This window comes from Chlorocebus sabaeus, chromosome 2 (assembly GCF_047675955.1).
Source record: "Chlorocebus sabaeus isolate Y175 chromosome 2, mChlSab1.0.hap1, whole genome shotgun sequence".
Lineage (NCBI taxonomy): Eukaryota > Metazoa > Chordata > Mammalia > Primates > Cercopithecidae > Chlorocebus > Chlorocebus sabaeus.
The window spans coordinates 88,558,206-88,581,409 of NC_132905.1; the positions used below are offsets into that span (position 1 = coordinate 88,558,206).

A 23,204-nucleotide genomic window follows, 5' to 3' on the forward strand; every position below is an offset into this window, starting at 1 on the left:
CGCCATGTTGGCCAGGCTGGTCTCAAACTCCTGACCTCAGGTGATCCACCCACCTCAGCCTCCCAAAGTGTTGGGATTACAAGGGTGAGCCACCACGCCTGAGCCCTGAGTATGTTTACGGGTCTCTCAGGTGTGGCGTGGGCCTGCCTGGGGGCTATTCTTCCTCTGTAAAGCACAGGCAGTTAATCAGTGGTCTCTGAGCAGAATCCAGCTCAAGGTTATATTTTTTTTGAACCACTCAAGTTTTAAAAAGTAAATTAGTTGCCAACGTGCAAAATTTATAAGAGTTCAAAGCTTTTCCAACAACATCGAGAAGTTTGTCCAGATGGTGCCCACATTCCCTGCTCCATCTAGATGGTGCCCACAGTCCCTGCTGTGTCTAGACGGTGCCCACATTCCCTGCTGTGTCTAGACAGTGCCCACATTCCCTGCTCTGTCTAGATGGTGCCCAGATGGTGCCCACATTCCCTGCTGTGTCTAGACGGTGCCCACATTCCCTGCTCTGTCTAGATGGTGCCCAGATGGTGCCCACATTCCCTGCTGTGTCTGGATGGTGCCCACATTCCCTGCTCTGTCTAGACGGTGCCCACATTCCCTGCTCTGTCTGGACGATGCCCACATTCCCTGCTCTGTCCGGATGGTGCCCACATTCCCTGCTCTGTCCGGATGGTGCCCACATTCCCTGCTCCATCTGGATTGTGCCCACATTCACTGCTGGCTGCAAATGCCAGGAGTTGGCAGCAGCCTCCCCTTTACAAGGCAGGAGGGTGCTATAGTTCGCCATTGTCTCCCCCTAGGGCTTCACTTGCTTTCTAACTGCAGGCATCAGAGGGACCCACATCTCTCCGTTATGACATGCTGTGTGTTGATGGCAGAGTTTAATTATCCATATGCAATCTTACTTTCCTTATTCCCAAGTCCATGGGGCTGCCTTATCAAAGCATTGCAAGACTGATAACCGTCTTCCAGAAGTATCATAGTGATATTAAGAACACACATCACAGATCATAGTAAACGGCTTTAATTTTTTAACGAAATCTCAATACTGCAGAAAGCATTGTTGTCCTACCTAATGAATGCATAGAGTATTGCTTGCAAAATAATAATTGAGATTCTATTTTTAAAGAGCTTAGAACAGTACACGGTGCATAGCAAAGACTCTGTGTATGTGAAGCTGAATTTTAAAATATGGTAACAAGTGTCTGAAAATATGTGGTTCAATTTGTCTCCCGGTTACTTTTCCCTCTCCCCCTTTAAAATGAAGTGGAAGGGGAGGGAGGAAGAGATAAGAGGTTTGTGAGTGAAGACAAGGGCCCTTTAAGACCTGGGAAGACTAAAGCCACAGGGATCTCCCTCTGCCTTAAAAGGCACAGGAATCTTAGTGGGGAAAATGAAGTGGTGATAAAAAGCCAGTCTGTGTGCCTGGAATATCCGAGTCAGTGCACGCCAGGGATCACGCTGCAGGTCACGTGCACTCTGGGTCTCTCTCTGCAAACCTGCCCTGCCTCAGTCCGGAAATATACAACTGCCTAAGAAGGGTCTGGCTCACACAGGGGCCGTGAGACACAGCAGGCATAGTCCGGCTGCCACTGGTCATGAACCCTGGACACAGTAGGCAAGATGTAGTGTCCATATGCATTATTCGGGTGAGGCAAAGATCACAGCTCTCTCTGGACTTTCAGACCCAAAGAACCACTCATCTCAAAGACTGTGGTAACTCAGGGGCTGGGCCATGCCAGTGTTCATTATGTGAAACAAGGACTGGAACCTCACAAGACCAAGTCTGTCCATTTGAGGATGGCCAAAGATGCACATGTGCTGCTTTTATCTTATGTGCAGATTTAAAAAAAAATGTTTCATTTAAATATTCCATACTCTTCAGGAATGCCCAGGCAGCTGAGCTTTTAGGATGTCGCATTGCAGAGGACTCCGATGCTACAGATGGCAGCTGGAGACCCTCTCAAGGCAGGTGGCAGAACGGAGTCCCTCTCTATCTGCTGGGGCGGCCCCTCCAGGTGCCCCGCTGGAAAGCAGAGCAGCTCCGTCTCTGGGTGGGTGAGAGGTGCTGCATGAGCTCACTATAGTATTCCAATACTGTATGGCAGTAGGCTGCCAGAGTATCCCAAGCTGGGTGGCTTCAACAACAGATACTCACTGACTCACAGTTTTGGAGGCCAGAAGTCTGAATTCAAGCAGGGCTGTGCCTCCTCTGAAACCTGTGGGGGAGGAGCCTTCGTGGCTTCTTCCCAGCTTCTTGGGATGGGAATGTGCATCCATCCTTGGCCTTCCTTGGTTTGCGGCTGTGTCACCGCACCCTCTGCCTCTGTCACGGCATGGTGTCCTCCCTATGTGTCTACGTCCGAATTTCCCTCTTCCGATAAGGACTCCAGTCATGTCGGATGAGGGCCCACCCCAATGACCTCACCTCAACTAGATCATCCGCAAAGACCCTATTTCCCAATTAGGTCACATCGAAGGTACCTGTCTTTTTGGGGGTACAATTCAACTCACAAAACCAGCCCATCACCTCAAAAGGGCCTACCACCCCAGCGTCGTGTATTCCTCTCTGCCCACAGCCGCTCCTTCCCCTGGCTCTTGGGGAGTGGGAACACCTCTCCCCATTCCCACAGTGACCGAGCACCTTCCCCTTGGTATGCTTTCTGAAGGGGGCATTTTTTTCTCCTCCATCTCAGGCCTGTAGGAAGCAAGTTCTTTCTAGATTGAGGGGTGTGTGTGTGTGTGTGTGTATCTATGTATATGAGTGTATGTGTCTGTGTGTTTTTGGGGAGATGTGTGCAGGGTGGGTGCAAGGGAGGAGTGGGAGGCAGATGGGCAGGGGGAAGATAGAGCCACAGGAGTGAGCACAGAAGTGACAAGGGTAGAATCCATGTGTGCTTGTGACAAGTATGAGAATGTCATCCCTTTAGGTTCAGTCCTATAAGGCAGGTGTATCAGTAAGGGCACTGATTCTGCGACCTTAACAGAGATCAGAATAACAGTGGCTTAAGGAAGAGTGGAGTGCATTTCTCTCTCCTGTACATCTGGCCTGGTGGGTGGTAAGGAGGATCCACATCGCCCAGGCCCAGATGTGTGTGGCTCTTTGAGTGCCCCATTTGTTCCTAGACTCAGAGCTGCTCTCCACCTCCTCCACATCCAGCCACTGGGAAGCAGGACAAGGGAAGTGAAGAGTACGTTCTTTTCTTTCCAAGGATTACTTGGACATTGAAGTCTTCACTTCCATGCCTACTGGCCAGGGCTTAGTCACACAACCTTGCTAGCTGCAAGGGAGTCTGGGAAATGCAGCTGCTATTCTCAGAGGCCATGTCCTCAGGGATTCTGCTAAATTTAGCAAGGCAGGGACAGATATGGGGGAACCACTGACAGTCTATCACAGAAGAATGTGATTTTAGAGAAACAGTGAAACTGTGTCATTAACCCACCCCTCACGCCTTACAATAACCAAAGAGAAATCCAGTGGTATCTGTCACAATAAAGAGTATGAGAGGAATGTGATTAGAAAATCAGGTTGCCAGGCAGGATGTGTCCAGTTTGAGCCAGTGATGGGGTTCATGGGGAAGGCTTTGTCTCAGGAAGTTGTGTATTGGGTTGTTCTACAGCCAGATGGTTTTCAACGACATAGCATGCTCTATAGCTCTCCAGGACCCGGGACTGGACGTAGGCCTTGTCCTTCTTTTGCCAGGCATCAGACTCGATGTAGACGTTGAATGGGTCATTAGAGTGTTCCAGCTTCTTGGAGCGGATGTAGCTCAGCATGATACCCAGGGTGAAGAAGCCGAAAAACCCCAGCACCATGAGGACATAGAGGGCCTCCAGCTTGCCGTCATCTCTGCGGGGGGACCTGCGGGCCAGGCCTGACATGTTGCTGCCCTGCTGAACTGTCTCCTGCCACAGCTTGGTCAGAAAGGGCGTCACCACTGTGGTGTTAGACAAGATCATCCTGGGCATTAAGGTTCCGCTGCTGGAGCTCCAACTTCCCAGGCACACCTCTTAAAGGAAAAATGCAACCCCAAATCAAAAAGTACGTATTGGCCAAAACCCACACTTACGCACACACAGGTACACAATTTTAAAATCTCAGGTGAGAGGGGTGAGCTGATACGCTCCCCAGCCCATGGTGTGTGCCATCTTGGGTCTGTGCAATGCCTTCTCTTAATTGATGAATGGATACATTGATTCCCTTCTATTTCCATCTACCACCCCCAATCTCCACCCCTATAGGTGACCATCAAAAGGAGCTTCTTTAACATGCATTGCTGCATATTGTGGCGCACGGGGTCACATGTGCATTTTGGCTTACCTAAATGGTATCTGGTCATCCAACTAACTCAGTCTCCTTCCTTTTCCTCACGACTGTGTTTTTGTGGCTCACTTGTGGTACTGGGTGTGTGCATTCCTTTACTTCCAATGGTTGTATACAACCCATTGTGAACACCCACTTCTTTTCTCTGCCTTCTCCCCTAGAGATGGACACTGCTGTGGCTGCTAACTCCATAAACAAGGGGGAGACAAACATCCCCATCCTTGCCCTTCTATGCACCTAAAAAAAAATCACGCATCTCATACAACTAGTTCATGAGGGCTTATGCATGACCAGTCAGACTGGGGCGCTGCCAGGGCGCCCTTGGAGATAACATGCAATAAGTGTTCTGTTTCACCATGGAGCATCTCTCTACGAACAGTTACATTCATCTGAATGAAAAATCCATGCTGTCACATGGTGGACTTCGGAATGTCTAGGGAGATTTCACAGAGAGACCCCCTCGAAGAGGCCAGTGTTGCAACTTGTGCTATGTTTTTCCCTCCCTGCCCACACATACGCACACACACGTACACAATCTTAAAACCTCAGGTGAGAGGGGTGAGCTGACGTGCTCTCTAGTCCATGGTGTGTGCCGTCTTGGGTCTACACGATGCCCTCTCTTGATTGAGCAATGGTACATGGATTGCCTTTTATTTCCATTCACCACTCGCTGGCTATGCAGAAAATGACATTTTCCCTATCATTTAATCTTGATATCACTGTCCTTGTATACTCAGAGTGGGCCTGGGAATTGGAAAAATTGTCTCCAAGTAGCTGTGAGATTCTGTCAGGGGTTTGGTTTGCTGTGGAAACCCCATCTAGGTGACCTTGAGATCATTGGTAAGCTAAAAAACAGGTCAGTTATTTGTTTGTTTGTTTGTTTGTTTGTTTAGGTTTGAGCAAATGCCGGCTTCTACCTCCAGTTCCTGCCAGGCAGCAAAAGCCCAGAGGCCAAGTTGTTGATGTCACACTCCAAACTCGAGCTGGAGGGGGCCGCTGGGAGCTTATCACACGGAAGTGCTCCCACTCAGTTCTTTCTTTTTCTGTTTTGTTGAGACAGGGTCTCACTCTGTCACCCAGGCTGGAGTGCAGTGGCACGATCTCGGCTCACTGCAGCCTCAACCTCCCGGGCTCAGGTGATCCTCCTACCTTGCCCTCCAGAGTAGATGGGACTATAGGTATGCACCACCATGGCTGGCTAATTTTTGTATTTTTTGCAGAGGTGAGGCTGCCCTATGTTGCCAAGGCTGGTCTCGAACTCCTGGACTTATGGGATCTGCCAACCTCAGCCTCCCAAATTGCTGGGATTAGAGACATGAGCCACCCTGCCTGTCCCCCACTCACTTCTTAGGAGCTTAAAATAGAACATGGCCTGGAGTAGAACATGGCCTCGGGGATACTGTTGTGACTACAGGTGAAGGATGTGTTTGGGAAGACAGTTTATGGCCAGAATCACTATGGAAAGACAAATTCCAACACTTGCCGGGATGGTTCTGTCTTTCCCCACCAGGATGGGGACTGCGGCATCGCACATCATCTTGTGTAGGACAAATAACCTCAGAAACCTGGCTCCTCTCCAGCTTAGACCCAGAGCCATTTCTTCATTGAATTGGTTTAATTGTAAAACATACCCTGAACCCAGCACCAGGTGAAGATATCTGGTACCTTTCCCAGGCGCCTCTTCCTCTGCCCGTCTCTGAACTGTGGCTGTGTCTCAGAGTTCTGTTACCTGCTCTCTTCTCTTCCCACTCTCCTCTGTCCCAGGGTGACTGCACCTGCTCCAGGCTCACCTGCATGGCCATGATCCAGGGCTCTCTTTAAGCTCCAGAGCCATGTGTCCAAAGACTTGTTAAGGAGACGGTTCCCTTTGGCCATCCCCAGGCTCCTTAAAGTTAACACCCCACCCTGTCCTGTCAGAGACTGGCCCCTTCCTCAGTGAGTTGAGTGGCAACACCAGTCACCCCTAAACCTGCATCCCTCTCACTGATGACTGCAATCTCATCACAGCACTTCCCATCTTTAAGGCCTTCCTTGGCTCCTCCCCGCCTTCAAGGTGAAACTCCTGGTCTTCTGCCTGGATACAGGCCCTAAATTTGAGAGTCTCTGCATCCCTCTCCAATTCCACTATTGCCACTGAGCCCAGACCCTATGCTCCATGGTCCCTGCTGGCCCCAGAGCCTACACACATTGTGCATCTCCAGCTCAGACTGCACCTTCTTCTTGGCCCATGAAACTTCTCAGCAATGCCTACTCATGCTTAAAATTCAGCCCAGCTCTCACCTCCTTCCTGAAGCCTACTCTGATGCCTGGAGCTGGGTCATCACTGTGCACACCATGACCCCTGCTAACCTCATCATGGTCAGGATCTCCAGGCCCCTTATCCCATGCCTGCCCTGCCCATTCAGCCCAGTGCCAGGCACACAGCAATACAGGAGCTCCCCTGAGTGTTTATCAAATAGATGCCACCAGAACTTAATACCTTTTGACCAGTGGGGCTTGACTCTTTATAACCTGCTTACTCCAGTGAACAAATGCCAATGAACTGGCTCCAAAGCTTTAACTGACTCCCTTTCCAGAAGGGCAGTCATCTCCTACCCTGAACTACAGTCTCAGAAGGCAGGAGTGAGGAGCGGAAAGAGCTCAGATTTGGGGATTCCATTGCTACCCCAGGTTTGGATTCTAGCTTTGCTACTTCCCGGCCACATGATCCTGGATAGGTTCCTTAGAATTGCTCAGTCAAGTTTGTTTTTTTTTTCTTTCCAAAGTAGCGAGAAACACCACTAACATATGCAGGCTGTTGAACCACTGAGCAGGTGTGTAGAGTGGCTGACAGCACGTGGCACGTGGCAGGTGCACACTCAGTGGTCCTGGGTAGGATTTTATTGCATTTTCTACCTTGTTAAGAAATTGCAGCCCAAGGATTTGGGACTTTGGGGGCTTAGACTTGGCTTTCCTGTGGCTGACCATCGCGGCTCTCTTCCCTACTTTGTGGAGAGATCAGACATGAATGAGAATCAAAGATTGTTTGTGGCCTTTCCTGGTTTCTAGGCTTTTGAGTCTGTTCAGAGATCTGTCAGGAGTCAAGCTGCCTGGGCTCAAGGGACTCAGGTACTTGTTCTTGTACAAAACTAGCATTTAGCCCCATTCTAATCATCGGGGTAGGCAGGAATTATTTGGTAACAGATCCGAACTCAATGCTCAACCATTTCTTTTTAAATGACCCGAAACCACTTACGAATGCATAAAACCCTGCCCCCGAAAACAGACAGACCTGGACCTGATACTAAGCTGTAATTTCCAAAAACCCAGAGTGATCACAACTGGCAAATAATTCTGCCACCAATTACTGTTAGAGAGTCTTTACCACTTCATGACCATGTGAGGATAGAATTGTGCAGGCAACATTTGAAGATCCACATGTTAATTGGTTTAAAACTGATAAATCCATACAGCAAAGTCAGAGTAATGTCTGTAATTAATTCATAATAATGAGTTCACCAAGAAGGCTTGTTACTTAGAACCAGACAGACTTTCCTATGGCCAAAGAAACAACTGGAAACATCTGCTTTGAAAAACTCCCAAGCCCAAACCATCCTTAGCCTCGTTCTTTAGAATGCTTTAGAATGACCTTGTTAAAATGCAGATTGCTCCTGTAATCCCAGCACTTTGGGAGGCCGAAGCAGGTGGATCACTTGATGTCAGGAGTTTGAGACCAGCCTGGCCAACATGGTAAAACCCCATCTCTACTAAAAATACAAAAATAAGCCAGGCACGGTGGTGGGCACCTGTAGTCCCAGCTACTTGGGAGGCTGAGGCAGGAGAATCACTTGAACCCAGGAGGCGGAGGTTGCAGTGAGCCAAGATTGTGCCATTGCACTCCTGCCTGGGTGACAGAGTGAGACTCCGTCTCAAAAAAAAAAAATGCAGATTGCTGGGCTTTACTTACAGAGTTTCTGATTCAGTAGAACTGGAGCAGGCCTGGGAATCTGCATTCCTAACACATGCCTACGTGGTGCTAGTGCTTCTGGTCTGGAGGCCTTGCTTGGTGATCTATTGGAATCACTGGGGGAGCCTTTAGAAAATAATGGTTCCTGGATCTCACCTCCAGAGATTTTAATGTCATTGGTCTGGGTTCCTGCCTGCTTCAGAGACTTTTTAGAAACCTCCCAAATGACCCTAATTTGTAGCCAAGATTGAGAACCACTGGGCTGTGGTGTGGGACCCTAGGAAACTGACAAATCAGCCTTTTGTGCTGCTGGGTACCTGGAAGAATTTTGCAAGAATGTAAAATATGATTTCACTGACTATTTTTCAAACCTTGTTTGTTTTTTACATTTTCTTTTTTTTTGGCATCGTTTGCCTCTGATACAGTCTGAAGAGAAATGGCAGAAACTCTCCAGTCTTCAGTGTAACCTCAGCTGTCCCCACTCTCACGCACGCTGGTGCCTTCAATTATAATTCACCTGTCAGAGCTTAAGTCAAGCTAATTAACTGCCTTTCAAATAACAACCCTATATTTTTAAAGAATTTTTTAAAACTTTACATGTAATTTATTGCATTGCTTTTGCTAAATGTCCTCCATACCCTCAATGCCTGCAGGCTGGGTCGCCATGGTATTTTTGTGTAATGAGTCTCAAAATGAGCTTGGCAATGTCTTCTTAATAGTCGGCATGGTGTAAATGACAGAGTCTGGATCTGCATGTCATTTGGGATTTTATATCAGATTCTCTAGGTTCAGTTCTAGTATACATGATGCGGAAACACCTACATGCCCTGTGGCTGCACTTTCAGATGGTTGGACTCAAATAGAGTGGGAGAGCAACTGATTCAACAATCTTAATTTTCAGAAAACAGGGCTCCTTAGAGATGAGATGGCTTGCCAAAAGTAATCTCTCCTATCAGAAATACATATCCTCAGCAAATTAACGCAGGAGCAGAAAACCAAACACCGCATATTCTCACTTAAATTAAGTGGGAGCTGAACAATGAGAACACATGGACAGAGGGAGGGGAACAACACTCACTGGGGCTTGTCGCGGGAAGGTGGGTGGGGAAGAGCAATAGGGAAAAGAACTAATGTACGCTGGGCTAGATACCCAGGTGATGGGTTGACAGGTGCCACAAACCATCGTGGCACATGTTTATGTCTGTAACAAACCTGCACATCCTGCACTTGTACCCTGGAACTTAAAAAAATAAATACAAACAAAAACAACCAACCAAAAATCGTCTAAAATGTCATCTCTTAGCTATTGACTCACATTTTATTAGTATAGAAAAGAGCAATTCCCAGGACCTTGTACAGAGGAAGCAGGCTCAAAATAGCTGAGGAATAGGCCACTTTCGTCAGGCAGCATTGGATCCAACCAAATGGGGGTTGGCTTCTCACCTGAACATGCCATCAGAAGTCATCCCTGTTCCTGTCCCCTCAGCTTTTTGTAGCTTGCACAGTCAGTAAAGGAATGGGGGAGGCAGAAATGGTAGGAGCCAGAGATGTTCAAAATCCATCTGATGCTCGGCCTGTGCTGAATATTCTCAAACGGTGTTCTCATTGGGCCCAGAAAGTGGGGTGGTTTCCTAGTCATTTCGGCTGCTACCTCGATGTGAGATATGAATGCTGCCCCTAATCAAGGGTAGTGCTTTTTTGTTTTTTGTTTTTTTTTTCTCTTAAAAGCTTAGACCCAGAGCGGCTGGTCTACTGGAAATCACTCAGGACACAGGGCTCTGGGCAGCTGCGCTGAGCGAGACACCTGCAAATGGAGACCAATGGGGCCTCCAGCACCCTGAAGTTCCATAAGGCCCCCAGCTGAACCCAGGGGAGAAGAGGGCAGTGGGTGGCGCCTCCTCCGGGCACATACCACCTCTTCTGACTTCTCCCACGTGCTCTGGCTGTGTCGCCTATCAGCACTGATAACAGCCTGGAAGCTTTCAGAGCAGAAGCTTTTCCACCATGGGAAACTCTCATTCTTTCTTTCTTTTTTTAATTTTCCAAAGCCTTTATTTCTAAGACCAATTGTGGCCTGCCAGTGCATAAAGTGGGCAGGCTGTAGACAGCAGGCTTCCCCAGTAAATACTGCAGCCTTCCTCCCAATATTGAGCCCTGTCCCATTGATCCTGCAGGGGACATAAGTAGGGCATTTGTTCATGGGGAGGCCACAAGTTTGGGCCTCTCATCACTGTGACCTCAGACCCCTGTTGAGTGTGTTGTAAACAGAGGAGCCGTTCTTCAAGCCCCCTGCCCTGAGTGCACCCCTCTCATTCTTTTATTATTGTTAGCAAATTCTCCCAGTTCCGGGTCATTCTTTCTTAAGCATTTAGTGACTGGGTAAGGTTCTTGTGGCTGACTCCAAGCTTTCTTCTAAAAGGAATAGATTCTAGGGGTGAATAGGGGAGACAGGAAGGTCGGAGTCAGAGCTCAGGAATCTGGGTCCCAGGTCAATCCTAGATAAACTACAGGGCTCCTTAACTTACTTCCCTAGGTTGACTGTGGGTATTTTTATCACGCTTGACAGGACTCCTTAAGCATTTCTTCAAAAGAGCATCCAGTCTTAACATCATCATTTGGTCTCATTTGTTTTAAGAAGCAGAATCAGGGTAAAAGCAATGATGGATGAGCCTCATTTTGGTGAATATGATCTTATTGAGCCAAGAATTCTGAGTCAATTGTCCTTGGAACCAACTGTCTATTGTTTTCATCTTCATCACAGCACTATGTCCAAATTCTGGAAACATATCTCCCTCCTAGCAGAAAAGAAGCCACCCAGGGCCACCAGATGCTTCCAGGCACTTGGCCGGCTTTGTCTGGTCTTCTATCCTTCCCCTCTCCCCAGCGTCAGTGGGCACTAAGGTGGCCAGGGTCTCTCAAGGAATCAGGATAAAACCGTCCAGAGGCCCGGAATCAGACTGTCCTCTCTGATCAGAAAAGTGTTTCCTGCCACCTCCCAGTGGGACGTGGGGTGTGGCTTGAGTCTGGTGCTTTCACGAGGAGCTTCCTAGACCTCTCTATGGGTGACAGAGAGAGAGTCTGGGGTGTGAAGAATGGAAATATAAACACTGAATACTCAAGGAGTCGGGCCAGCAAGCTGGTGAGGAGACTCCATCAAACTCAATATGAAAACATAGGCAGGCGTTTGGGGATGAATGACAGCTGAAGTCACACATTAGGAGGGAAGGAAGGACTCTCGTCTTCAGCAAATGACATAAATCCGGGGAGCCTCAGTTTCCTCACCTGAACAGTAGGAATGATGGAATCTACCTTGAGTATATATCCGAGGTCTTTGCGCAGCATGGAATCAGCCCCTGGCCTTCCTAGCTCTTGCTTTATTTTATTTTATTTTATTTTATTTTATTTTATTTTATTTTATTTTATTTTATTTTAGAGACCAAGTCTCGCTCTATTGCTCAGGTTGGAGTGCAGTGGCACGATCTTGACTTACTACAACCTCCTCCGCCTCCTGGGTTTAAGTGATTCTCATGCCTCAGCCTCCGGAGTAGTTTGGGTTTACAGGTGCATGGCACCACGCCTGGCTACTTTTTGTGTATTTAGTAGAGACAGGGTTTCGCCATGTTGCCCAGGCTCAACATGACTGTGCTGAAGTGATCTGCCCACCTTGGCCTCCCAAAGTGCTAGGATTACAGGTGTAAGTCACTGTGCCCGGCCTCTTGTTTTATGTTTGCTGTTCTCTCTGTAGGTGAGGCATTCTCATCACATTCCCTTCTTAAAATTCTACTGGTCCTTCAAATGCCAGCTCATATCCACACTGTATCTGACTCTGATCCAGAATCCCCTCCCCTTCTTTGACCCCTTGTGTATATCTCTCTTACAGTGCCGGTCATATTCTAACTTCTAATCATTTGTAGACTTGTCTGGGCATTTTCTCCCAGGAGGTCCCAAAGGACAGAGACCATCTTGCTCACCTTTGTTCCCACTCCAGCACCCAGAATATTTCAGTAAGGTTTTCCTGAGTTAAGTGGGAATGCAAAGTATTAGATTCAATACCACTACAATGGGAAAGTGTGTGAAGAACTGATAAAGTATACTATGCTCTGGAAATAGATCATTGAGTAATCAAAGCAAAACCTCTTGCAATATAGTATGTTTTTATATATTAAATTTTATATTATTTATATTTATATTATTAATGTATTTTTGTTATTCATTTTGTATATTAAGATTTACAGTATTCATATATATATATATATATATATATATATATATATATATATATATCTCTGCAACCCACCTTATTTCTAAAAAAATTTGGGCAGTCAGTGATCGTTAATAGTAGAGCACAATTTTCTTCCCTCCTTACCACACTCCCAGTAACTCAACCTTTTTTCCCACCTCCTTTTCCATAGTCCTTATCACCTTCCAATAAAATGAAGTTTTCTTAATTAGGATGTTGATTGTTCAACGTTTGTCTTTCCCACCAAAATGCAAGCTATTGCGGGCAGGGATCTTTGCGTGGGTTGTTCTTCACTGCATCCCAAGCAGCTAGAACAGAGTCTGGCATGTGGTAGGAGCGCAATAAACATTCAGCGAATGCAGGCAGGCGTGCGTGAACGCATGAATAATAAGTGTTCCTTTCAAGTACCAGAAAGACCGAAACCACACAGGAGCTGTCTCACCCTCAGAGATTTAAGACGACAGCAATGAGGCCCTCTGATGCCTTCTAAGTGAGCTTTACTTCAAAACAATTCATTTTCCAATAACCTGTCAAAAGCAAGTCCTACCTGAATATCCTTGACTATTTCCTCTGGATACAGATAATGCCGTCCTCCAATGGATCCTCCGCTCACCTGATGATTGGGTGAAACTGGCCAGAGAAAGCAGAGGGGTTTTGCCGGGTCATTGTAAATATGAGTCACGGCTGAATTTAAGCAACTTTGTGAACTCAGCAAAGTCCCCACCACCTGGACCATAAATTATAGCTATGGTTATTGACAAGATCCTTCTTTAATGGAGTTGGAACCTCCTTCTTAATCTAAATGTGGACTCAAATGAACGGTCAATTCACATAGAGCAATGTGACAAATCCAGGGGGCAAAGTATTATGCAATAGATTTGGGCACATGCGCACGTCTCTGCTACTTAGTCAACTTTCTTCTAAAGTTTCCCACTTTTCCCATTACCACAATCAAGATCAGATATCAGTAATGTTCTCCGCGTCCCATGCCCTTTCCACAGGGAGATGTCAAGGCCCAAGAGCTGGTCCCCCAAAAAAGCTGAAGGTCTTTGAAAAACAATGGGGACTCAGGCCCCGTGAGTGGTTTTGACTTTCTTTTCTTTTGAAAGTTGCATGTCAGTGTTTTCCAAATATTATACAAGAATGTCCATAACTTAATAATGGAGGAATGTTTTCGTTAGTCTATGTTGGTGAGATGCTTTCCTATGCGTTGGTTGTGTAAGTAAATGAGAACGGAAGGAAAGGAGGGAAGAGGCTGATCATCCTACCCCGTCTCCCACTCTGGGGGTCTCGGCGCTTCCAGCCTGGAGCGCGCCCGCGCGCGTCCGGAGGTGCAGGTTCCAGGGGCCCCCCGGGGTCGCCCGACTAGGCCACTTGCGCCCCGGGAGAGGGCCGCAGAGGTGGGAGCCCCTGACTTACCCGGGTCTGAGATGCGGAGAGCCGGGTGTGGAGCTGAGTGTGCGCCTGCCGAGCGCTGAGGCCACCGACAGCCCAGCCCCGGGGCGGCACCTTCTAAGGGCCTGAGCGCTGCGCGAGGAGCGGGGGCAGGCGGGGCCTCCCAGAGCCGCCAGGCGTCCCGCCCCACTCCGCCTACACTCATGGCCCAGCCCAGGGTCCCCCGGGACCACCCCACACCAGCCCCGGCCCAGCCGGGTCCTCCGCACACTGCACCCCAGATCAGCGCCTCCGCGTGTGAGGAAGCGCTTTGGATCCTGTCGGAGAGGCTCAAGGCCGGCAGAAGGTCTGCATTAGGATCGAGAAAGCCGACCCACCGACAGATCTACTTACCTTCCTGCGGGAGTTTGAGGTTGCCAGGGAGGAAGCTACTGCAGCCAGGGGAAAGGCCGTCTGGGAGACGCCCCACCCTCGGTCGTGACAGCCTTCAAATATCTCTGAACATAATCACTCCAAAGACGGCTCAACCTCTGCCCCTCACTCTTTTCAGCCTCGTCCCGCACCTCAGCTGTGGCCACACATCTATTCGGCAAACATTTATGAAGCACCTACTTACTGAGTGTGCAGCCCTGAGCTGGGGGTGCAGCTGTGGACTAGACAGGAGGGAGACCGGAGTGGCAGGCAGTAGCTGGAGGCACCCGAGCCTTGGCGCGCACACCCTAACGTCCTTGGGGCTTTTCAGTCTGTGCTGTCCTTTTCCAGGGAGCAAACCGTGCAATGATCCAGGTGACTTCCCAGCAAATTTCATAGCTGTAGCTCACGGGTTTGGCAGACAAGAGTGAGAAGGGGCAGTCCCCAAGAGACAATCCCATGAACCTTCTGGGGAATGGCGTCCAGGCTCCAGGTTCCTACTCTGCAGGTGGGTCGCAGAGGCAGGTTCCTGACCTAGGGCTAGAAGATATTCTCTAGCGTCACTGCCTCCATGGTCTTCCTTGGCAGATCACTTCTCCCTGGGCTTCGACCTCGGTGTTCTCATGGGGACGAGGGTGATTGGAGGCTCTCTGAGGGGTGTACCGATGTATCCTGTGCACCAGGCAGAACCAGCATTGCCCTGCAGTGTGGGTGCAAAATGAACCCACACAGCCACGTTGTCAAGTCCTGAAATATTCATAGCCTATGACATGAAATTGCACTGTGTGAAATCTATTTATTCTTTTTTTTTTGAGACGGAGTCTCGCCCTGTCGCCCCAGCTGGAGTGCAATGGCGCAATCTCGGCTCACTGCAATCTCCGCCTCCCAGATTCAAGCGATTCTCCTGCCTCAGCCTCCCGAGTTGCTGGGATTACAGGCGCCCGCTACCATGCCCCGCTAATTTTTGTTATTTTTAGTAAAGATAGAGTTTTGCCATATTGGCCAGGCTGGTCTCGAACTCCTGACTTCAGATGATCCACTCACCTAGGCCTCCCAAAGTGCTGGGATTACAGGCAAAATCCAAACTGAAATCCAGACTGAAATCTATTTATTCTAAGGATCAGAGCTGTAAAAAAATTCTTATGCATGTAAAAGTTCTTTGTATTTTTACTTACAATAACTAGAATCTAAACATGTAAAAATAGAAAAAAAGGTAATTATAGTACATATGATATTATTCTACATAGTAGAATAGTATATGGAGTCCTTAAAATAATGTTTACAAATAATTTATAACAACATGGGGCTGGGCATGGTGGCTCACACCTGTAATCCCAGCACTTTGGGAGGCCAAGGCGGGTAGGTCACCTGAGGTTAGTAGTTCAAGACCAGCCTGGCCAACATGATGAAACCTGTCTCTACTAAAAACACAAAAATTTAGTTGGGCGTGATGGTGGGCACCTGTAATCCCAGGTACTTGGGAGGCTGAGGCAAGAGAATCACTTGAACCCAGGAGGCAGAGGTTGCAGTGAGCCAAGGTCATGCCATTGCACTCCAGCCTGGGTGACAAGAGTGAAACTCTGACTCAAAACAAACAAAAAACCAACGGGGAAGATCTTTATATTATCATGCTAAGTGAAAAATACAAAAACAGAAAACAAAACAAAACCCCCCACAAAACCCAAGGCCCTAAATTGTAAATATGAGATGCCAGGCAATATTTCAAAAGTCTATAAGGAAGCACGCCACCATGTTAACATTGTCTATTAGTGGTAGGCCTATCGGGGATTTATTATCTTATTTATGCTACTTCATGTTTTCCTTCCTTTTTTGTTTTGCAACAACTCTGTATTAGTCTGTTCTCGCACTGTCACAAAGAACTGCCTGAAACTGGGTAGTTTATAAAGAAAAAAGGTTTAATTGATTCACAGTTCAGCATGGCTGAGGAGGCCTCAGGAGCTTACAATCATGGCCGAAAGCAAAGCAAACATGTCCTTCTTTACATGGCAGCAGGAGAGAGAAGTGCAGAGCAAAGTGGAAGGAAAAGTCCCTTATAAAACCATCAGATCTCGTGAGAACTCACTCACTATCATGAGAATGGCATGGAAGAACCGCCTCCATGATCCAATCACTTCCCACGAAGTCCCTCCTGCAACACGTGGGGATTACAATTTGGATTACAATTCAAGATGAGATTTGGGTGAGGACACAGCCAAACCATATCAAACTCTATGTACTTTAATATTTAAGAAAAATTACATAAACTTTATGTGAAAATTCCCTGGATTTTTCACCTCAAGGTCATGCTGTACATATACAGTATCCTCCTGCCTACCTCTCCAAATGGATAATGGATTGAAGCAAAAGGCTTGTCCCACAAAGCATTGATGTGTAACCCTCTTAGTAACAATGTATAGACCAGGTAAACATGTGTGGAGCAGCCCAGATCAGCTGGAGGGAGCATTATTTCCATCAGAGTGTGGAGCAATGCCTGCCCACCTGTCACCTGGTTATGGTGAAGACAGTATGAATGGAAGCACTGCCAGAAACTAAAGGCTTATGTAAGTGATGCTGTTCTTATGTCTCCTCTTCCTCTCTATCCCACATGTGATGAATTATTTTATTATGATCATGCTGTGGTTATTATTTTCTTTTTGAAACGATAAGACATGATTACAGATGAGAAAGAGTGTATTTTGTAATCCTTGATGAACTTGAAATGGTTTCCTCCTTTTTTCCCTTTTTTCTTCTTCCTTCTCCCTTCACTCTTTCATTTTCGCCTCTCTCCATTTTATAGGTATGATTGATCTTGAAATAATGATAACAGAACCATAGCCTACATAGTCCTTGGGTCACTTCTGTCTCTATTTCTCTTTCTTCCTTCCTCTTTTTCTCTTGGTCCCTTTGCTAGAGGAGCATGGCTTCCTGCCTCTCTCAGTGGGTTTATCTTCATTTTCCATGAGCTCCCACCTGAGTGCATATGACATCAAAGCCAAAGCTCCAGCCACTTCTCATCCTTTCTTAGGAAAACCTCAAGTCTTAACTTGAAAGCTGAATATCCTGCTTTTGTTCCTAACTCTGCTCATGGGATAATCGAGGAAGAAAGGCTCAGCCTGTTACCAGAAAGGACAGATCTGCAGTGCAACCCATCTAGTATGCAGGGTCATGTGCACGGTTCTTTACTCTTCTCTCTGGCTGCCCTTCAGTTGGTGTCCAGATGCCCCTGTCTTAGCCGGGGGACATTCCTTGCCCTTTGGCCCCTCTTTTGTTGCCTTTTTCTTTTTCCTTAGACAAGGTCTAACTCGCTGCCCAGGCTGGAGTGCAGTGGTGCGTTCATTGCTCATTGCAACCTCGAACTCCTGGCTCAAGACATTCTCCCAGTTCAGCCTCCTGAGTAGCTGGAACTACAGTTGTGCATCACCATGCCTTGGCTAATAAAAAAAACTTTTTGTAGAGACAGGAGTCTCAGGCTGGTCTCGAACTTCTGGCCTCCAGTGATCCTCCTGCCTTGGCCTCCCAAAGTGTTGGGGTTATGGGCATGAGCCATTGTGCCTTGCCCTTTGTTGTTTTTTCAGTCCTTTACCCTATGGTTTCTACTATCCTCAGGGACAACTCTCATTTCCCTGGGGCTTCTGGATCTTCAGCAAGACACACCCCTAAAGGCAAACAATCTTTAGCAGCAGCAGAGCATAAACTGAGTGCTGTTATGTTAAAAGCAAAATATTTCCCCCCCCATGAGAAAGTCTAAGGGGAGCAAGGGCCCTGAAGTCCCCATCCTGCCCCCCCAGTGACAGGTGATAGGGAACAGAATGACGAAAGAGACCCCACCCAGCCACCTGGTGTGTCAACCCCCTCACCCAGCGCTGTCCACAGGTCAGTCCCCATCCCACACGGTGGCTTACCACATCCATATCTTATGAGAGCCATTTGTTGCTCCCCAGTCTCTTCTGTCCCCCTTCTTTGACCAACATTTCCCTGTCTGATTTGCTTGGTCATAGGTGGCCTGTGTCAGTTTCCTCCCAGGACTCTCTTTGCCTGGGAATAAGTGCTATATGTGAGAAGCGTCCCTCCCAACTGCTGCGTGCGGCCTCCTGGCATTCTCCTAAGACTTCCTAGAGGATTGCTCTGGTTCCAAAAAGAAACCAGCCACAACCTGTTTGGAGCCCTGCAGGATGTTCCAGCTCACCAACTTCATTCCCCACTACTCTGCCCCTCTAGCGGAGCTTCTAGACCAGCAACCAAGGTGCCTCCATTCGTTATACATGACTCACCTTTCCCCCTTCCAGACCCTTCTTTATGGGTCTAGCCTCTGTTTCCAGCTTTACACAGCACAGGCTGATGCCTGCCACCGAATGGGACCCAGGACTTTTTCAAACCTCAGCCCCCAGCAAAGGTCTGAGAATGGGCACCCTGACCAGCTCTAAGCCTCTAGGCATAGGGTCTATTTGTTTACTTTAATTTTGAATTCACTTTTAAGATTTAAGAATTGAGAGCTCTCATATTCAACAAAATTCAGGGGATCTAGAAACATCATGCCCACTTTTGGCAGAGTAGCCAACTGGCAGAAACTGATGCTGACGCTGTCAGCTTCCTATACAAAACGCAAACCAGAGTTTACCACAGGCCCCGCTACTCCACATTCTCCTCCACAAGGACACTCAGCAGGCTCCTGTGCTGAACGGCCTGCCTGGTTCTGTAGGTGTAGGGTTTGTCACTCTGTTCCAGGACCTACTTTCCGCAAAGCGCCTTACCTGGCTGTTTCTTTCCTTGGCATACCTGAGAACTCCTTTCCTCATTGAATTGCTTTGACCTTGCTAATTAGTTGTGTTACAAGTGCTTTTTGGCTATGTCAGCTATGTATGTTCTGTTTATCATTTTAGAGCATTGGTTATTAATTTTTTCAGATTCTTCTTGGGAATTTGAGAAAAAACTATGGCTCTCCTCCACTATCCTGCCCCCGCCCATCCCAATGCACACATGTGCAACATTTGTTCTACAATTCAAGAGCTCTCTAGACCCCTGATATGTTGGCAATTGGTGGCTGCCACATTAGGAACCCCTGATTTAGGGGAAGGACTGTTTTTTCCATTAGACAAACTCAACTGCATAGCATCAATTTCATGGGTCTCTACTGTGCACTGTGCCCAAAAAATGCCACTGAGTGCTGCCTGACTGGTGGGTAGTAAGACCGTCCATTAATGTGGTCATTTAGGCTGCTTCTGCCCAGGTCTTGGGGTCATTGGCACTAATTCACAGCACCCTCAAGTCACCCAGGGAAGATGAGATGCAGTTGGCTATAGATCCACAGGTTCGGGCATTACAACTGCCCTTGCAGTTGACAAATAACCACAACCTTCACATGGTTATGAAAAGAGCACAAATCCAATTAAGAAAGCTTTACCGAAAGAAATAACACTGTTCCCACCCCCTCTGTCACTCCCCACCTGCTTTTTGTCCCAGAATAATGCTGTGCTGATAGGAACATGGATAAATTAATTACAGTCTGGAATGTTATTCATGGGTAGGAGAAAACACTAAATCTTCTCGCACAATGTTTGACATTTAAAGATAAACATTGCCTTTATGTTTTTTTTAAACCTCAATCAACCTAGTTTACGCAGACATAGGTATAATCCTTTTAAATGCTGTGGATTTTTAAATTGCAAAGGTAACAATATGCTGAGTGTTTTACCCAGTCAGAGAACCAGGAGATGCAGGAATGAGATTAGCATCTATTTAGTTCCTTGCATATTTGATATTATTTTGGTGTACCTCCAATTCCTGATAACATAGAAGCACTCTTGTGACTGAAGTCCCTGAAATGGAAGGACATTGGTAACCCTGAATTTAAAACAAGCACAGGCAGCCTCTGTGGGAATGTGTGTGAAGGTCACTTTCTAGAAACAGGGCGGTCCATAGCCATTGCCATGGTTTCTGCGTCATTTCAACCAGAACCTTAGGCCTGGAAGTCTGGATGGATGTGGGTTGGCATGGTCCTCTATGGGCATTAAATGAATAAATGGATATAACAGAGGTGGTGTCTGGCATGACTCAAAGAAGGATGAGAGGAAACATATTCAAATGAAATTTTTAGAAAAGCAAATTTCAAAAAAAATGCTTAAGTATAAAGTATTTTGATGACAACCATGATTTTCAAATTGAATCCTTATTCTAAGTAATGATCTAATCTGAACTTAGACCCCTTTTCTTAAGTTTTTTCTCAATAAGCCTTTGATGTCTAGTCAGTTCAATTCAGTATTTACTGAGTCCCTATATGGATAGGGTATAGGGCATGAATCAAATGCATGTCCAGAATTGCCCACAATGCAGAGCAGAGCTGAAATGCCTAACACCCCTCCTCTCACCAACACACCCCCCACCCATATCTCCAAAGACTTCCCGGCAGAAGTGATCTCTGCCTGCTGGGACAGATGTATAGACTCCAACAGCAGCAAGGTGGCCCCTCTGACTACTGCCTTGGGATCCACATTGCTCTTAGAACTATTCCTCTTTTTTCATCCCTGAGGCCCCCACCAAAGCTCAGCCTGAATCAATTTTTTTCTAGGAATCTGACACGTTTCCAGGCTGATTTCCTAACCTAGTCAGACCCTCTTCCATCTGTCTTTGGGTGGTTCATTTTCTACTTCATTTTCCACCTCACATGTTGGCCATTGATGACCACATCAGCTCTTCTATGCTATAAGCTCCCAAGGAACAAGTTCTATCAAATGATTGGCCTTTCAGCTCTCTACTGTGACCAGAAAGTTGCCTGGTACATAAAAAGGGGTTCACAGGTATTTCTCATGTGGATAACTGGTTACTCATCTATCCATGATTTGGGGGATCTCCCACTTCCTGGACTAATTGTAAACCACATTGTACCACCTAGGGGTGCCTGAGCACAACAGAGCTAAGTGAACATTTCATCAGTCTAATTGAATTCAGTGGAATGTTGGGGCCTGGAAATTTGGACTAGGAAGGTAAGCAGGAGGAATAAGTGTGAATGACAGTATCTAAATTAAAATCTGTTGCCATGAAAGATCAGACCTTTTCTCCTCTGATTTGTCCTTCTAGAAATCACAAGATGCCCAAAGAATCATAAGCAATGGGTAACTAGGCAAGGGAATTATCTTTGATAAATGCCATGATTGCTCAGTGTCCCATTTCTCTTGGAAAGAAGAGTGACCCAAAGACTAAACTGAGATGGGGGTCTGCAGCTAGTCTTCCATCTACTAAACCTGAGCTGAAGTACTTTGAGCTCTTTATTTCTTGTTTATCTCATTTGTCACTCAGATGAGAAGAATGCCCGCTCTGTTTGACTCAGTGTCAGTGTGATGAAGTAAAATAGCTTCTTTAAATCCCTCTGCAACAAGGCAGTGAATTGAAAATAAGAAAAATAGGGAAGAACATTCTGGGCAAGACAGCTCAATGAGTTCATGCTTTGATCCATCTCTCAGCTCTGAACACAAAGCCATGACAGGCAGGTATAAAAATAGAAAGCTAAAAAGGGATGTCTGGATTAACAGAAGCAGAAGAGACACTGCCAGAAGTGTCTGACCTACTGGGCTCTTTGTCTAAAATCAGCAGGGAGTTTGGCCTCTGCTGGGCAATCCCAAGACGTCCCGCCCAAGATGGCAGACAGGAACCAAGTACTTGCTTAAAGTCAGGAACTAGGGTGGGGCCCCGAAAGAAAGTCATAGTGCCTCACTGCTGCCTAGAGACCAAGGTTTTAGAAAAATAAGGTTGAGGGGCCAAGATGGCCGATTAGATGCAGTTGCAGTCCGCGGCACTCATGGAGAGGAATGAAAACTGCCCGTGAATTCAGCACCTTCTACTAAAATATCCAGATTCTCAGTCCCACTCGGACTGACTAGGCAGACAACTAGACCCATGGAGAATGAAGAAAAAGCAGACTGGGAAAACGGTCCACCTGAGAGCAACACGGAGCCAAAGGAACCCCCAACCCCAGCAAAGGGAAGTGGTGACACCACCTGGAAAACCATGCTTCTCCCATGGATCTCTGCAACCCGCAGATCGGGAGATCCCGTTATGAGCCCGTGCCACCAGGGCCTTGGGTCAGACACACAGAGCTGTGCAGAGTCATGGCAGAGCCGCTACTCAGGCACACACAAAGGCCCTGGAGTTTTACATACTCCAGCCCAAGGAATCCCAGCAAGGCAGGGGATCCACTCATATATTCCCCTAAGAAGAGAGCTGAATCCAGGGAGCCAGCCAAACAGCATTGCTCTCCAGGCCCCGTTTACACAGTACTTCACAAGTTAAGGCCCACTGGAATTTCTGCCAGCCAGTGGTGACAGCCTGGAGTCAGGCTGAGATGGACCGAGCTCTCGTGGGTAAAGGCAGTCACCATCTCTGCAGTTCAGTTGACTCAGCCATTCTCACCTACCAGCTCCGGGGAGTCCAGGCAGTCCAGACGAGGAGGAATCTCCCACAACCTAGCACAGGCGCTGTGCCAGATCGTGGCCACACTGCTTCTTTAAGTGGGACCCAGATCCAATCCTCCTCACTGGGTGGGGCCTCCCTGTGGGAATTTCAGCAGCTCCAGCCAGGGTTATGTGGACAAAACTCTGCTCTCTCCTGGGATGGAGACCCCCATGGGAAGGGGTGGCCAACGTCGCTGCAGTTCAGTGGACTCAGTCTTCCCAGCCTGCTGGCTCTGGAGAGTTCAGGCGGTCTGAATGAGGAAGGGTCCCCTCAACGCAGCATACCTGCTACACTTGCTCTACCAAAAAGCAGCTAGACTGCTTCTTTAAGTGGGCCCCCCTGATCCCGTTTCTCCTGACTGGGTGAGACCTCCCGATAGGGGTCTCCTGACACCTTCTACAGGAGAGATAAGGCAGGCAACATGTCAGTACATCCCTGGGATGGAG

General features: G+C 47.5%; 1 protein-coding gene and 1 non-coding gene across 3 annotated transcripts in view; both read right to left on the reverse strand.

The window, feature by feature from the left end:
- Positions 1 to 1,005: 1,005 nt before the first annotated feature.
- The window catches only part of KCNE1 (potassium voltage-gated channel subfamily E regulatory subunit 1), a 56,124-nt gene continuing 33,925 nt past the window's right edge, over positions 1,006 to 23,204 (reverse strand). The window contains exons 1-3 of one of the 2 annotated variants that reach the window (XM_007967219.3): positions 13,927 to 14,067; positions 13,055 to 13,137; positions 1,006 to 4,007 (exon numbers count right to left, since the gene is read on the reverse strand). In XM_007967219.3, the coding sequence (XP_007965410.1) occupies positions 3,568 to 3,966 (399 nt within the window). In that variant the 5' untranslated portion in view covers positions 3,967 to 4,007; positions 13,055 to 13,137; positions 13,927 to 14,067 and the 3' untranslated portion in view covers positions 1,006 to 3,567. Of the gene's footprint in view, positions 4,008 to 13,054; positions 13,138 to 13,926; positions 14,068 to 23,204 lie in introns of those variants that run through there. The other variant, XM_073010370.1, reaches the window with a different exon arrangement.
- Positions 10,447 to 10,574, reverse strand: LOC119619520 (small nucleolar RNA SNORA11). Its single transcript, XR_005235987.1, has one exon. It is a non-coding gene; the product is annotated as a small nucleolar RNA SNORA11 (small nucleolar RNA).